This window comes from Conger conger, chromosome 1, assembly GCF_963514075.1.
Source record: "Conger conger chromosome 1, fConCon1.1, whole genome shotgun sequence".
Classification (NCBI taxonomy): domain Eukaryota; kingdom Metazoa; phylum Chordata; class Actinopteri; order Anguilliformes; family Congridae; genus Conger; species Conger conger.
The window spans coordinates 68,186,770-68,204,329 of record NC_083760.1 but is presented as its reverse complement, the minus strand read 5'-3'; the positions used below and the strand labels follow the sequence as shown (position 1 = coordinate 68,204,329).

The following is a 17,560-nucleotide window of genomic DNA, read 5'->3' as shown; positions in this document are numbered from 1 at the left end:
AAATGGGGAAGTTATGCCTCATTATGGAGATTTTAAAGTCAAATAAAAATAAATTGTCTGAGAAATAGTCAGGTGGACTGAATCATATCCTCTTGAAAAGAAGCAGTATCCTGGCAACATCAGAGGCCTTATCATCATTACCTTGTATTTACTGCAAATATTGAGCCCACCAGCATATGGCTCCACAATAACATGGAAACTTCACATGGACTTTGTATCACTACATACAATACCACACAGGAGCACACAAAACATCACCTCCCGTAGTCCCAGGCTGAGCGTGATACCTAAATACAAAAAATACAAAACAAATATCACAGTAGTTTACAGTAAAAGTCACAGAGGCTTAAAGCACCATACTTAAAGGTTCCACTTTGCTACATTGCTAAAAGAACAATCTTTATATGGAGAAAAGTATTTGGCTGGATCCATGAGATATTTATTTGGGATAGGTCTTCATCTAGATTTGTTTACAATACTATTTCAGTTTGTGTCGATGTTTTCCATTGGCCCAAACAGATTTGTGTGCAATGAAGGATATTTTAGATATATAAAGCAGTTGAGAAGAACCTGTAAACCCTTCAGGAGTTTGACTTCTGAAACATGAAAACACAAGTAACTCTAAAGCAGCTAGTACAGTGATGGTATGCCTCTGGATATTGTACAGTATTACTGTATATTACCTGAGTATGCTTCACTATATACAATATTATATAAAAACATGGTTTATGATTATGAATGAATGCTATGAAATGAGTGGGTTAATATGTACAGGCTCTAGCTGTACAAGCTGATTTGGAGTCATCTGAAGTGTATTTCCATGTTTGATATTCATCTGAGTAGTCACTTCATGTTCTGTGATTGCACTAGTCATTGATAAACAGCCAAAGGCGGTAAAGCAGCATTAGACTTGCTATAAGCCATCAATCCTGTTGCCTGAAATCTTCTGCCCGCTAGTAAAATAATGAGCCCAATTTTACATATTATTATTGTGTGATACCCACACTCAGTATTCTGTTATTCATATCATACAGTATATCCAAGAAGATTATGCAGCACATAACCTTAATGAGTTTTATTTAAAAATTCGTTTTTCCAGCTTGTCGGTGCAATCTATGATAATCATCTTTGGCCAGTCATCCAGGTTTCAATCACCTGTTCAGGTGAAGCAGCACTAAAGTGTAATTTTACACTGTTATATTAATGTAATCATTATTCACCCTCCATAAATGTGCAGACATTATGTTCCCTTTTGATTTTATGATGACTGTACAGTAAGCGCAGTGACCTTGGAAACACGAGTAATAACAGTTTCTGCCATAAACCTGAATACGCCCATGCAGAAGTTAATATGCTCTGGATGGCTTTGGCAGGATCACTTAATGTCATTTTAAAGCAACCAGTCATGGTCTATTTTTATCCTTATCAATTCAGCTTGGTGGTGGCTTCAGTTTTCAGGCTGAGATTGCCACTGTGGTCCTGGTTGCTTGACCTGCGTAGTAACGGACAGAAATACATTTTCCAGCCTGCAAGAGTAAATTAAATTTTTCTCAGTTGCTGTGTAGCATACACATACATAAAAACAGTGCTTTACATTGTTAAAGGTTAACATCATAGTTCTGTCTTCACGGAAGGATACATTTTCAACTTATTGCTTCTCTAAAAATAGTCCAGAAGTCCAGAATGCAAAACAGTTAGAATAATTTCTCAGTCGCATAACAGCTTCATTAACGTTCTTTGGTATGACTCTGGGCAACACATTCTAAAGAAAATCAAAAGCCTATAATCAAGACTAGATACTAAAAGCTTTCTTATACCTGCACAAAGGAAGAGATTGCACACCTGAGTAATCAGAAACAGCTAAGAAGCCAACTGTCCAATTACGTTTGGTTCCCAAAAATGGAGGGACTATGTATAAAAAGGGTTGAAATTCCCACCCTGATCACCTGATATGGATATGGATATGGACCTAACCAAATGCTGAAATTAAATATCACAGTTTGCAATTTAACCTCAAACCTACAGAGCCAAAAGAACAGAGATTGTACCACTGTCAAATACTGACAGTACGGACTGCACAGAATCTTTATTGGTATTATTCAGGGTGAAGCTGAAACCTTTTCAACAAAGTGTGCATGTGTGAATCTGTGGAGGCGGGTGGGGGGCAGTTAGTGTTTGTGGGAGGGGATAACATTTCTGATGGCATCAAGTAGGGTATTGTAATCGCTCGTTGCCGTTATACGAAATTGTTTTTTTGTACAACTTTCTGTGTACCCTTTAACAGTAAGTATAGAAAATTATAACTTGGTTTCAAACCACAACGATTTCAACACACAAGGACAGACTAAAGGTAATTGCTCAGAGCTCTAGTTGGCTCATAATTCCATATGTTTCTTTTAAAATAATTCATGTAGTGGGGGATGTCATTGAGTGTTCGCTCGTGATTGGCCCATGTTTATGTGTCGGGCTTCCCCACCTTTGCCCTTGGTTTATGTCAGCAGTCTGTTTCATAGCCCATCTTTAATATAGTAACATAGTACTGTATTCTATGGCCTCGCAAAAAAGTGCAATTCACTGTAAACTTCACAGTAAACAGTAACACGTTAACAGTGTTATAGAAATGGGAGTGGTTGGGGAAAGAAAGCTATATTTGGGAAGATTATACTACATAAACTTCAAAACACGGCTCAAACTTGTACATTCACTTTTGGGTAGAGACAGGAATCTAATGCAGTCACATGTGTTGATATTTAGGACATTCTTTGAGCACAACACATCCCTGTGTGTGTGTGTGGATAGAATGTCCATTGTTTACTTCTCTGGTACATATTGTACATATGAATGATATTACCAACATTTTGTATAGGCTCTCTGGAACGAGAAGGGCCCACATATCAGTAATCCTGTTGCGCAGTAAAGGTGTGATCCGAATCTGTGAACAAAAAATACAGGATAACTGAACCTAGAACCGGTTAGTCGCATGGTATTGAAGTAATGGGTGTGGAAGAATGGTTATTCTAAAAACTTACAGACAAAGCTCATTTCCACACTTGAACATGGCTGATTCAAATGTTTCAAATGATCTTAATAATGTTCCTCAATGTAATGTTGCTATATTCTGTACATTTAAACACTGACATCTGAATTAAATATAGAAGCTTGATGTTTACTCTGCTGTTCTTTTGAATTAGCCATGATGTGATACATTTCTGATATTTATTTTAGAGAATTTTCCTTGTACCTGCTGGAAAAGTGTCAACATAAGATAAATAATCTACTTTATCTGATGTCTATTATAACTTTACAAGTCGAGATATACATATTGAACACTACTGCTGTAAGAACAAAGACTTGCTTTATTACTTTATTATTATTTTATTACTTTATTATTCAATGACCGTTTTGTTTCTGCTGGCCGGTAACTCCTCTGGACTAATGAACCCCCCCACCCCCAGCCCCAACCACAATCATCAAAAAATGTATACTGAAGAGAAACATAAAAAAATAAAAGTGTCAGAATATCTGCGTGTCATTCAGGTGCACACATACTCACAAATGGAAGGGGCTGCTTAGTCGGGAGGGGTATGGAATTTTTGACTTTTCCCAGACAACCACCTTAGCCACTATGTGAATAATGTGATAATTTAACACTCAATTGGACTGTGCAATTATTTCCACCTTCTTGACAGAGGACAGACCTCTCACAAAATTTACATTTCTAACAGAATTGCCTACAATCTGCCAATTTGCGATTCTATTGCATGTGCTGAAATCACTGGACTTCACCACAGAACGTATGATGGGCTCAGGTAGTGTATATAGTGAAATCTGCTCTCCTTCTCTTTTTTTACATGTTAATAGTATTAATAAATAATAAACTTTGACATTATTATACATTTTAGCCTTACACAAATGTTTGTCTAATACTTCAATGACGCAGAACTGTGAGGTGAGTGAGTATAAATGTGCAGCATGATGAGGCAGGATTCCATATTTCAGGAAGCCACAATCTAAATGTGGTTTAATTTTATGGCTTAAACCATTTGATCACCACATTACCATTGCTGTCACTGCCTCTTTCTACAGATCAATTCAAACAATTCGAATTCAACTACAATTCCCATAGGGAAAAGAATGTTAACCCTTTTACTTAATATTTCTGAATTGTATATTTATTTTGGATATTAAAAAAAACATAGTTTTGAACATGTTGAAATGTATTCAACAAATATATTACATTTTTGAATGAAATATGGTTCTAAATAAGGGAAATGATGTGTATAGGAAAGTACTACCATTTCGGAGACAGCAGGAGAATATGTCCACAAATAATATCACAATACTGCCCTCTAGTGTTGCAGGGGGGAAGGAGCTGATAAGAGGGCAATATGAAGACATTTATGATATCGCTCCAATGTGTAGACACAAGAAACAGCGTACAAAATCAGGAAACAAAATCATTTCAAACCAAAATCATAGAAATGTACTTTAAACTACCAGAGTACCCAGCACGCTCACACCAGTAAAATCATACAAGAATGACAGCACACAGCAAAACGCAAGGAAGTTGTGTAGCCTGCTGTAGCCTCGGACTAAATCATCAATCCCAACCAAACACAAAGAAGACACCTAAACAAAATTTAACAGAAGAATAAGCCAAATAGATAGGTCATACAACATAAAATTCATCCATCCATCCAGCCATTATTCTGAACAGGGTCGCAGGGGGGCAGGAGCCTATCCCAGCACACATTGGGCGAAAGGCAGGAATACACCCTGGACAGGACGCTAGTCCATCGCAGGGCACACACACCATTCACTCACACACTCATACCTATGGGCAATTTAGACTCCCCAATCATGTCCTGCATGTCTTTGGAAACCAGAGTACCCAGAGGAAACCCACGCGAACATGGGGAGAACATGCAGACTCCACACAGAGAGGCCCCGGCCGACCGGGATTCGGACCCAGGACCTCCTTGCTGTGAGGCAGCAGTGCTACCCACTGCACCATCCAAAAATTGCCCTCTTTAGTCATCCATAGGATTAAAACTACAACCTACTGCTAAGAAGACTAATACCAGAGCTAAGTGCCAATCCTGATACCTTTCAACCTTGAGCCAAGGCTGATGATGTTTGGATGGTTCTAAAGTGTTATTCCTGGGCCAGTAGGGGGCAGCCCTCCCACATAATACAACCACTGCAGTGTCAGGGGGCACTGTGCGGTAGGAGACACTACCTTTGGAAAACGTTAAAGCAAGCTCCTGACTCACTATGATGACTCAAGATGCGATTGGACATATGGCCAAGACAAGGGGTTCCCCAATGTCCTGGCACAATTCTCAAATGGGCTTTTCTCAACATCCCCACCTTGTCCAGGCCCAATAATCCCCTCCTTCTCCAACTTGGTTAAGGTATGGCAGGCCATCTGGCACAAAATAGCTGCCAATCATCACCCTGACGGGTGCTACAGATTGGATTGAGATGAGGTTACCCCTTCCACAGTGAAGTCCATTATCCATTATACTGCATTGTGCTGCTAACAGTAATCTGCTCTAAAGCTGGGAGCATTATTCCTGCAAGAACTATAGAGCGTGGCCTTGGGCTGACACTGGCTAAAAATAAAGGAAGAAGTGGGTTGAGATCAGCTGTGGATAACTGTGGACATAACTGGCTAGGTTGCATAACACTGTGCGAGCTTGTGGGATGAAAGAATGTTGATGAAAAAGTTTGTCTGTCCTGTCATTGTGCACAATAAAAAGCTTCTTCAGTAGTTTTTTTGTTGGTTTATTTATTTTTCCCCACTGCTTTCAATCGGTTGTTACATCAGCATTGGAGTGTTCTGTTAAGAACATTGTCATCACATATTTGTGATCTTACACCTTACCATTAACTGATTACTGGTCACTGAAAGCAATGGACTTCCAGAACACTGACTTAGAATTTTGAGGAAACATGAAAAACTACTCTTCAAAGGGTTAAGTATTTAATAATGGTTCTACGCATGCAATAAAAAGTGGAAATGCTTGCAATGTGCAAAACAGTAAAATACACAAATAAGTTAAATAAATAAATAACCTGTACTTTGGCAGGTTGCCTAAGTGTGATAGGCTTAAGCACTTGGCTACTTCTATTTTTGTTGTTGTTTGAATAACCACATCACTGACAGCAATCTCTTTGGAGTAATTTCAAAATAATTCATATCACAGACATATTAGCACGTACACGGCAGTATAGCGGGGAACCTCTGCGTCTGCTTGCTGCTTGGAATAGATCAGATTCAACAGGCTACTAATGCTCTTAAAGGTTTAGTCTAATATAATCAACCGATCTGCCCGTCATTGGCCATTCAAGAATCGTATTGCCTAGCCTATTTCGCCACTGTTTCTTGCAGTGGTTGCAGTGCACCATATTGCCTCAAGTATTCCATTTATATCAATGGAGAAACCAGACAGCAGGTTTTTTCATTGAAAACCCGTCAAATAGCACGTTTGCTGGTCTTCGGGTCAATAAGGCGGATCGTGTTGCTCATGACAACGATCTGAAAACAGACTGGAGCAATGGTAACCACAGGGGATGGGTTACGCAACCGGCTGTGACAAAGATCCTGTCCCCGCGCACCGTGCAGTCTTTGGGTCTGTTGCTGACACGTATTGACTGCGCGTTCCGTTGTGTTGCGGATACTCGGCGTGTCGTTACTGTGGAAACCAGCACCGCAACAAGAGATCATTGTACGAGAAGAGTTGCATTGTCTCTGGAGTGCAAGTGCTTCTTTTACTCTGTGCAAGAAACGGAATCTCATATAACGAAAAAAGATCATCAAAACATTGCATTATTTGGTAGCTTAGATACCTATACTTCAAAGAACATTAAACGCACCTATGTTAGCATATTGATCTGTCTTATTGCTTCGCTATTACCATAGCTTTATTGATCTTTCTACGTTATCTAAGTGAACAACCAAACAAAATAAACAATAGCCAGATTAAATAGATTGGCATAGATAAATAGATAGTATCCCAGCTATCATTAGCTACGCCATGTTAAACATGGCCAGCTAAACGTAGTGCATGTTATGACAAAAAAAACTTGCAATCCTAAGAAATAGGCCAAATTTGATTTTTTTAAATGAAGCCAAAGTTTGAAAATCCGAAAGACCAATATCCCTAGGGTATTTAAGCCATCGGTTGATGGGTAACTTGAAGGATAAATAGAAAGTTTAGTTTCAATTAGCCTAACTAAATACTCCAGCTTTATTTGCTGGAGTAATATTAATTTTATGGTCACTAGAGGCCGCTGGTTTGCTTTCAACTGAGCGCCGCATTTGAATAAGTCGCACTACCACGGCAGAGTTTGAGCTGGTGGGGGGAGTCCCGATTCCCTCTCGAGTTACTGTGTAGACGCCGAGACTGGCAGTCAGCTCCCGGCTGTAGTCTGTCTCAGCACCTTGCCTGCTCCTAATGTCCTTGGCACCATCGTCCTTCACGACTCAACAACGTTGCGACTAAAATACCCAGTAAGGCAAGAAAGGATAAATAAAATAGACAATACGGTAAAAAGACGAAGGAATCCTGGATCCCAGATGCCATTTTAAAATTAGCCTATCCATGATTTATTTCTGTAGTCGTCTGCGAAGCCAGCGCAGGAACGGGTCGAGAGGATAAGCCAAACTGACGAGGAACTGCTTAACTTTGCAACCTGCTGTTAGGTTGTTGTTGGTTACACAAGGGAGAGCGATAAACGACAGTATTGCGGAGGATACCTGGTCATTAAACCGGCTTACCTTTAAAATAATTATTCTTGCATGGATACATCATGGCTACGTTTATATGCAGGGTTCAGTTCCTAGATGATACCGATCCATTCAATAGCACCAATTTTCCCGAACCGACGAGACCACCTCTCTACACATTCAGGGAAGATATTCCGCTCATAAACCAGATTGCCGGAGTCCATAGGCAACTCAAAGCCCCTCATAAGGTATTGTGCACGGTTTAATTACTCTTCAAGTACCACTCTGCAGAGTTTACAAATAATACGTTTGTTTATTTTTTTCTTTGGAAATGGCATTACGGAATGAATGTAATTACCAAGAGTGGGCTTTTTTGCAGAAACGAAGCTAGGCTATAGTTACCCGTTTTAAGTCCCCTGAAGTAACTTTTTCGTAGTATAGTCCATATGTGATATGCTTGTCATTTGCCTTTTTGTAATTCACTTTGGTATTAAGTGTTGGCTTCAAATCTATTCTGAGATTCTGACGAATATGTGAAATTATGTAGCCTAGGTAGGCTACATTTGATTCCCGCAAATCTGATCACAATAGTGATGCTAAAATTCCTCCCTGACTCGGGCCGTATCACTCATCTGAAAGTGACAGTCGAATGGGAGGGACAGAGAGAGGGAGGGGGAGCAGGTTGCTCGGATCCTGTTTTCTACGCAGTAAGGGGAAACTGCTGCAGTGCTTTAGATAATCGATCTGCACTTGTCTCCAAACAGATTTCTTTGAAGGATAATTCAATTAATTTTCAGTTTAAGTCTGTGGTGTGGTATTTACTGTATCGTCATCATGTTCTATAATAATAAAATGTCGATAAATTATATATATTTTCGGTTACAATGTGTCACGTCAGTTCCATTAATAATTTAAATAAAACCGATTTCGCTACTGAGGCAATGGAAGTAATTAAGCAGATTGTAATAATACGATATTTGAACGGAATATATGGTGACTTTAATTTCTACCTGGAATTTTGTTTTCTGCTTCACCTTCCATCAGTGGATTGCAAGGAAAAGAAACAGTAGTGCATATGGCAGCCTGTGTTCTGCATGGAGAAGAACATTTAATGTGTTCTGCGGAAATTGTCGTTGCACTGCAAAATCATAGGTGCAAAATCAGCTAATATATGTGCCCTATTGGACACTTTGCTAGTAGTTGATTAAACACTAGTAGAATGTAGAGTGAAATTGATAGCCAATGATGTCACTTTTCTGTCGCATGGTAGAAGCCCATGCCTGCCTTTATTACTCTAGCTGGCCCAAGAACGTCCACCACCTTCCCTTCCCTTAGTGTGAGCTATTTGCAAAGGTGGTGCACAAAGTGTGCTACAGTGGTGCTACAACTGAATTCATTCAGTGCTGTAGACCCTTTGAGGTTGCTAATGTGTTGGCATGCTGAATGCATAGCTCCTGTCAGATAGACTGCAAGCTTTGCATGTCCAGCAAATGATAATATGGCTGTCAAGAGAAGTGGCCAGTACACAAAGAATTTGGCTGAGCAAGCCACATTGGTCCATTAACCAAGGATGACAATCGCAGTGTTGTATCTGAAAAATGGGGAGGGATACAAGGGTCTTAAACATTTATCAATATTATCCAGTAGAAGTACTGGGAAAGGGAAACGCTTAACAAAAGGTTATATCTTTTTTTTGGAAGGCAGTTCCGTGCCTCTCAGTTGTCCAAACATCATTGCTCCTCATGTCTATTCAGGACAGTGTTGTAGTTTCTAGCTATTTTTGTAGGAGCAAAGAAAGGCTCTTTGAAAAGACACTGCTCAATAAGCAATGAAGCTTCGTTTTTTGCTCACGTTTTTTCTATCTGGGCTGGATCTTGCTAGCCTTTTAATAAAATGCACTGGTGATTAGCGTCACTTACGGTATAACAGCACTTTGAACATGGGGACTTGTTCTCACGGATAGGACTGTTGAGGGCATTTCGTGAGAGGCTGCGGTTGTGATTAGCAGGTCAGAGAGAGAGCCTGTTAAAAGTACATGGAAGTCTCACTTGCGACTATGACATCAGCCCCAAATGTGTTTCCATCTCAAGCAAGTGACCTACACGTTCTTGTTGCATTGCCACCAGATGCTCTGTGTCAGTCAAGCTATGACACTATGGGGATGTTTTTCTCTTGACTAGGAAGGAGTCAGGATTTGTTTGTTCACTCAATAAATCTATACATATTTCTGCAATCTAGCTATGCTCCCAAATGTAAGGTAGCCTAATATAAGCACACAATTCTTTCTTTCTTTCTTTCTTTCTTTCTTTATTTCTTTCTTTCTTTCTCTCTTTCACTCTATTGCCCCCCCCCCATACAAACACAACCTTGTCCTGTTTGTCATACATGGTCTCTGGAAAGGCAGTGTAGATTTATTGTCCGTGGCACATTCATTTTCTCCATTTGGTGAAAGGAGCTGTCTTAAAACAGCTTAGAATTATTGGAAAAGGAAATGTTTTGAGTGGCTGGGCCAGGCTGGGCCAGGCTCCGGCTGTATCTGCTCTGTGTGACTCTGCTACCTTCCCTTTGCGAGCTTGCCTTAAATGGACTCACTCGACCCTCTTTGAGCTCGGCATTTACACTTTTGTTTTGAAGATGTGCCAGCAACCTGAACGGAATGTAAAAAAAATTATTCTCTCAGCCTTTTGCGTGACTCTGTCCACTGAGGAATTCTGGAAAGCTGTTCCCAACACGGCTGCAGTTACTGCAGGGGCATCATTCACATCTTCAGAAAACAGATTCCTAGAGGGCTTTGGTCTCTTAACCAGAACCAGTTGGGGATGAGTTGCTGTGGAAGCCTCAGAAAGTGTTTTGGGGATGTAAGTCTATGCAAGTCTATGCTTAGTTGTTTTATTTTTTAATTTAGGTGGTTGAAGAGTCACACAGGTCCAGATTGGAAGTTAATTGAGGTATTTTGTCATTCTGTCAGATGGATGGGCTTTGATCTTGTCGTCTCCCGGCACAGCTTGGGTTCATGAGTCACGGAACCTTCCGGATGCTGTGGAAGACCACAAGGGCCTGGCACTTGTTTTGAGGCCTGTTTCTGACAGTGGGGACAGGAGGGTACTCTTTATTTAGAAAACGGGACATAAAAAACATACAAACATAAGCAGTCTTTACTGTGTACATAAGAGTTATCTCCTAGACCGACACTAATTAAACAGTAATCTTTAGGAACCACAGGACAAATGAAAACTGCCTGTTTAGATGCCTAGCTGTGCCATGACAGAGAGTAACGATCATTGCACTTCATCACTGTTTTGTTTAAGGCTGGTATCACCTGGAGCCATTTATTCAGAAGGAGTATGACAGTTGGAAGGCTGGATCTTGCCTTTAACCAATTCATTTTAAATACTCTAATAGACCCAACTAGCGTCCATCCCATCTACTCTTTGGGAATTTGCTACCACAGGGTTATTGGGCTACGTGTACACACACACCTAATTCAGAAAAAGCAAGACAGACCAAGGGTAAAGTGACACATTCAGTCTCTCAGTACGTACTGTTGCTGTCCTTCCTTGTCTCTGTGCAGAACTGGTGACGTGGTGGCTACTGGTGGGATGGTCAGACTGGTATAAATAGCCTTTTGCTCAAACAAGGTACTGGGGGAGCTGGAGAATTCAGGCCTGGATCTGTTGTTGTCCGTTCTAGGATCGTGTCCCTGTGGGACAGAGTAGGAGAACCATGGACTATGGGGAAGAGCTGCCCACTTGCCATGATACTACACACTGACTCAGCGGTCTGCTGAACAGCCAGCTCCTGCTCATTGTTTGTCCTTGAGATGGTGTATTTGTGCACTTACGGTGGTGTATCTCTGCACGTACAGTGGCCTGAGTATGCATCTATCAGCAGTTAGTGGAGTCAGTGGACCAGCCGGAGCCCTTTTAACAGCCAGCTTTGATTTTCCCTGCTGGATCCTCCTCAGTCCATTAGTAAATTACAGCACTGCTTCAGTCACTCTGACCTCCACTCTGTACTGCAGCGCTGCCTCAGGCCCGAACACAGGTGCAAGCACACACACACACACAGTCACATGCGTTCGAATGCAGACGCACACACTGAAACGCGTGCCCGCTGACAAATACAGATGTGTCACACACACAATCTGGCACACACATGCACTCGTATACCTACTGTATGCGCACACATGCTGGCATGCTCTCTTTTTCCTTTTCATTTTCTCAGCTCTGTTTCATTCACTTTTTTGGATCAGTGTTTTTTTGGTCTACACATTATTTTAGAGAAATTACAGATGTCTGTAATTAGAAGTTATGCTAAATACTGTAAAATATAGGTCAGCTCTCCTTCTTGTCTGTGGGTGCGGGTTGGATTTTGCTCACACATTGTTATGCAGAGCTGAGGTTTTGCTGTTTTCCAAAACTCTCTCCACTTTTGCTATGGCTGCCCAGAGCACCTCAGGTCTGGAACATGGTCGTCTTACGGCTTCTGCTTCTGAAGCTGTTTTGGTCCACACACTGTAGCTGGTGTTGTCTGATGAGACCGGTCTAGTCTTCGGTTTCTTTAGAGGAAGAGACCAGAGACAGGATAATTTGCTTGGTTAAACCAGAAATGCTTTGCGAGCAGGAAAGTGCAGTTGTTGAATACCTCCCAAAACTGGTGGATATGGAATGCTATCAAATCAATTGCTGAATCATGGTAGTATTGTTTTTCTCCCTATGAGAAAATGCAGGCCTGGAAATCTGGGGTGATGGAACTAGTGGAACTGTAGTCTCTCTCTGGGGCGTGATGGGCCCTTCTGTGTTTTATTTCACCATACAAGTGCTGTGAGTGTTCGCCTTGTGTAGTTCTCTGCAGACTCCAGGTTAAAATAGCCAATACATTTGAGGCTCCAGGTGAATAGCGAGTGTGATATTGTGCATTTTGATTTTGGGTTATGTAGTATTTTCCCAAAGGCTGTTTATTTTTACTCTGCTCTGAATCGCTCACACGGCCGGAGGAGTTATGCACTCTGTGGTCAGGCAGCCAGGGGAGTGGCCACAGCTTTTCGTACAGTGGTGTTTCCGTCTCTGTGCTGGTGACCACAGGGTCACTGGTTCAATTCCTGGTTTAGGGAGACACAGCGCCACTGCCATTAATCCACGATTGCTGTTGCTGGATTAACTGTGCAGAACCCCCCAAAATAATCTGGGGCCCACTCCATAAACATGGTCCCGAATGCAGTGTGCTGGGGATTTATATGTGTTGCTCTTCGCTGGCAGAGGGCTTTGACCTCAGGGACGGAACTGCACTTCTGAGATTCACAGTAATTGCCGGTTACTTCTATGACTTCTGTCCCAGCTTTTGAGTTTATGTTTTTGTTCCTGCCTTTTGGCTGCTTCACTTTGACAGAAAGAAAAGCTAATCTGAGAGCTTTTACTGGCCATGTCAAGGACAAAATGGCCTAGGAATCAGAAGTGACACGTAGACATGATTTTCTTATTCATGTATTTAAATGTGAAAAACCTGAAACCTGATATATGCACACTCTTATATATTTACATATGTGTGTAGGTCAGAGAAGGTCTACAGTGGGCTAGCCACCCAGGTAGCTGTGCAAGTCATTAAAGGCGTCAATTTTCAGTGAGAAAACATGAAGCAGCTATGGCCTGAATCAGCATTTCTACTGCAGAATCTATACTAGATAGATTGTGTGTGCATGTGTGTGTGTGCTTGAGTGTGAATGTGTGGATTTGGAGTGAATGTATGGATTTTGGGGTTGCAGGTGTGTGCGCGTGATAGCGCACTGCCTTGTGCTTTCAGAGATCTTGTCGCTTCTTCACCTCTAGGGGCCGAGGTCAAAGTTCAGAGTGCACAAAGCCTAAACAAGGCTGACAGCCCTGTCTGTCCCAAAGAGAAGGATGGAATGACTCCAGAAAAATCTCCCATATCCAATCAATGTACAAATAGAGAGGGGGGCAGTGCTCAGAGCTCAGTAATGCAAAGCACCTGGTGGGCACCTTGCTACCCCCCCCACCCCCCACATGCACTGCACTCACTCGCTCGCTGATCATAAAATGAGCGTAAAAAATGAGAGGAATGTGATACGGGTCTGCTGGCAGGGCTTCGTACGGGAGGCCCAGGCTGACAGACTTCGTACGGGAGGCCCAGGCTGACAGACTTCGTACGGGAGACCCAGGCTGGCAGGGCTTTGTATAGGAGGCCCAGGCTGACAGGGCTTCGTACAGGAGGCCCAGGCTGGCAGGGCTTCGTACGGGAGACCCAGGCTGACAGACTTCATACGGGAGACCCAGGCTGACAGGGCTTCGTACAGGAGACCCAGGCTGGCAGGGCTTCGTACAGGAGACCCAGGCTGACAGACTTCGTACAGGAGGCCCAGGCTGACGGACTTCATACAGGAGACCCAGGCTGGCAGGGCTTCGTACGGGAGGCCCAGGCTGAGAGAGCTTCGTACAGGAGGCCCAGGCTGACAGGGCTTCGTACAGGAGGCCCAGGCTGACGGACTTCATACAGGAGACCCAGGCTGGCAGGGCTTCGTACGGGAAGCCCAGGCTGACAGGGCTTCGTACAGGAGGCCCAGGCTGACAGGGCTTCGTACAGGAGGCCCAGGCTGACAGGGCTTTGTACGGGAGGCCCAGGCTGACAGACTTCGTACAGGAGGCCCAGGCTGACAGGGCTTCGTACAGGAGACCCAGGCTGGCAGGGCTTCGTACGGGAGGCCCAGGCTGACAGGGCTTCGTACAGGAGGCCCAGGCTGACAGGGCTTCGTACAGGAGGCCCAGGCTGACAGACTTCATACGGGAGACCCAGGCTGACAGGGCTTCGTACAGGAGGCCCAGGCTGACGGATTTCATACAGGAGACCCAGGCTGGCAGGGCTTCGTACGGGAGGCCCAGGCTGACAGGGCTTCGTACAGGAGGCCCAGGCTGACAGGGCTTCGTACAGGAGGCCCAGGCTGACAGGGCTTCGTACGGGAGGCCCAGGCTAACAGGCAGCGCAGATTTCTGAGTGATAGCCCCCCCACACCCCCTCCTCCTATAACTGGATCTTAAGCTACCTGCTTCTATCCCCCGCAATTAAAATATGTAGGTCAACCTGAAGGTGACAGAACCCAGCTGGAGAGAGAGAGAGAGAGAGGAACAGAGAGGGAGAAGGAAAGAGAAAGAGAGAGGGGACCCCTTGAATTTTCCCCCCTCTTGTTACACCGTTGCCAAGTTCTGCAGAAGCAGGTCGGTCACTGGGTTGTGGAATGTTTAAAAAAATACGTGGAGGAGGAAGAAGGTGATCATCATGTCTAATGGGGCTCTGTGCAAGGTGATAAGTCTTGTAAGCCTTGATCTGCCAATATTTATATTTATATGTATTTTTCTCTGTATTATACTTTTGCCATATGGTGTGTATTACAGTATACTATGTGCGTCATTAATACCATTCAAGCCCAAACAGAATTGATTTAAGTTGCTGGGCTCACTCTAGTTCTCACCAACCTCCTCTCAAGGAACAGGTTAACACAGAATGTGAGTTCCATAGCCCTTGCAGTTTTTTACCACTGTCCAAACACTTCAACCAACCTTCCCCCATCACCTACCGCGCAGCAGGTCCTGCAGAGAGACGCATTTTATCTGGTACTTTGCATGCCTGGATCTGTGACAGTCCTGTATCATTCTTTACCTTCTCGAGGCAAGCCTGTCTGTGGCCTGGGCTCTTGTTGGCTCTACAGGCACGTTTTCTGTCAGGCCTCAGCCCTGTAATTGGTTGGAGCACTTCCTCTCCAGCTAAAGAGCATCTCAAATCAGACATTGGCACTGGCTGCCGAACCCTGGCATTCCCCTGAAAAGGTTGCCCATGCTCTTCTGTATTCCTTTGTCAGCTGGCTTTGCCCCGAGACGTCTCCGGTTTCCTCTGTGAATCAAACCTCTCACACCTGCATGTGAGAATGAATGGTTCAATAATAGCTATCTCAGTATCACCGAATCCTCCCAACACAACTAAATGGGGGTTACCTGGAAGTGGACTGTAATTTGGAATGAAAATCCTGTTTTCAGTATCAATTGCTTCTTGGGTCCCAGGAGGTCGAGTTGCTCCTAAAAGAAAGCTTCTTTTTACTACTAGCCTCTGTATTTCTTTGTTTGGAAAACAGAACCATAGCACTGTATTTTATCAAATTTTATTTAAATCAAAGATTTTTATTTTTAGACTTTGCAGTAATATTACGTAATGTAATATACTAATGTTATTCACCAGTCCCTGTCTGTTCTCCGTGGTTCGGTTAAGGAGAACTGGAAGGGGGGCGAGTGCTGTAGAATCAGACATAGCTTTGTTTGGTTTCTGTACTTAAAGGAGATGACACGGCAGTCCAGCGAGTGTTATTGTAGCCGACCATATGTTTTGTTTCAGAGCTCAAACATTACTCAGTCCCAGGGCACTACTGCTCGGCCGAAGACTAACCGAGTGGTCGCACAGATCAAAGCTGCGTGTCCCTTAATGTATTTACCAGCTACCAAGGCCCTTTCCCCTGCCGCGTTCAATGTTGTTCATTCACCGAGAAAAAAAAAAACTGCTTTTAAAGCACACCACATGTGAGCATGAACAACAAGGCTTTTCTCATTTCTAAAAATCGTTTTTACAGGTATTGGGTTTCATGTCCGCTGTAAGGATTTGTAATTCTGTTAAAAAAAACGTGTTTGACTGCTGGAAAAATGTGAGGCTGCTCATGCCGATTTCATTTCTTTCATAAGTGATGTTATTTATGTAGCCCTGTGAATTATTTTATTAATCTGACAGGGTTGGGAAGGAAACCCAGAGAAGAGAGAGAGAAAATCGCACTCCAGCCTTCTGCAAGGCTGTTCATTCCGTGCTGCAGCATCAGAAATGTATTGCGTATTTATCAAGTAGTCGAGGCCTTCCTCCACACTGCCAATATAAATTTTTATCCATCCCAGTTAAAGTTCCATCTCAGTTTTGTTTTCTCTCCTTCACCCCTCTCTCCTGCCATCTCATGGAGAGCTGGCACTGGCGGAGTTGAGCTCCTTGGTCCAAGCAAAGCCTAATTTGAAGTGCATATCATCAAATTCATGTTTGGCCTCCATCAGATATCTGCACATGAACTTTTTTCACCTATGCATTCCACTCTGTTCATAAGAGTCTCCTGTTGCGTCTTTGTGTTAGTCCAAACATTCTTCTTTCTTAGTAACAAGGAATAAATCTCTTTGTGCCTTGCAATGAATTGTCTTCCCTCTGTCTCATTTCAATGCTATGAAATCAGTTCCTTAAGGCAATTCATTAACTGGCATCGTTCACATAATAGCAATTTAAGAACAGCAACAGATACTATAATGTAGGTGTGTTGCATTATTCATTTTTTTTGTACTTGATTATGTGTATGGCTGTAGGCTAATTCCTAAAGTATTCAAGCTTATTTTAGCGCAACATCTTTGGAAGTATTTTAAAGAATCAGGAGGTCAGCCACTGTAAAATGGCATCATAGTAAAACACTGTAAATACTTTTTTGTGTGGAATTTCTCTGTTAAATTCTCCACTTGACCTTAAAACAGAAAAACATCTGTGTAACTCTCTAAAAGTAGCATTTTACAGTCCGCCGCACAAAGATGGCATGAGCTGGTTCTCAGTTTGGGGCGTAGCACAAGATCATCGCAATATAAAAGACAGACGTTTCTCTTTCTAAACATAATGTCGTCTGGATAGTACACCATATGCTTTTCTAATGTCATTTTCTCAAGTCAAATTCCCATGAAGTGCACAAAAGCCGCAGGTTTATAGCTGTAAAGCAGCTTTGAGGGTGAGGGTTTTATTTTAGCTCTTTCTGTCCTG

The 17,560-nt window shown here is 42.7% G+C and overlaps 1 protein-coding gene across 3 annotated transcripts in view; it reads left to right on the top strand.

Moving 5' to 3' along the window:
- The first annotated feature begins 7,452 nt into the window (after positions 1-7,452).
- Positions 7,453-17,560, top strand: part of fhod3b (formin homology 2 domain containing 3b) — a 166,599-nt gene continuing 156,491 nt past the window's right edge. For all 3 annotated transcript variants that reach the window (XM_061245151.1, XM_061245143.1, XM_061245132.1), the window contains exon 1: positions 7,453-7,980. In XM_061245151.1, coding sequence (XP_061101135.1) covers positions 7,816-7,980 — 165 coding nt within the window. In that variant the 5' untranslated portion in view covers positions 7,453-7,815. The remainder of the gene's footprint in view (positions 7,981-17,560) is intronic.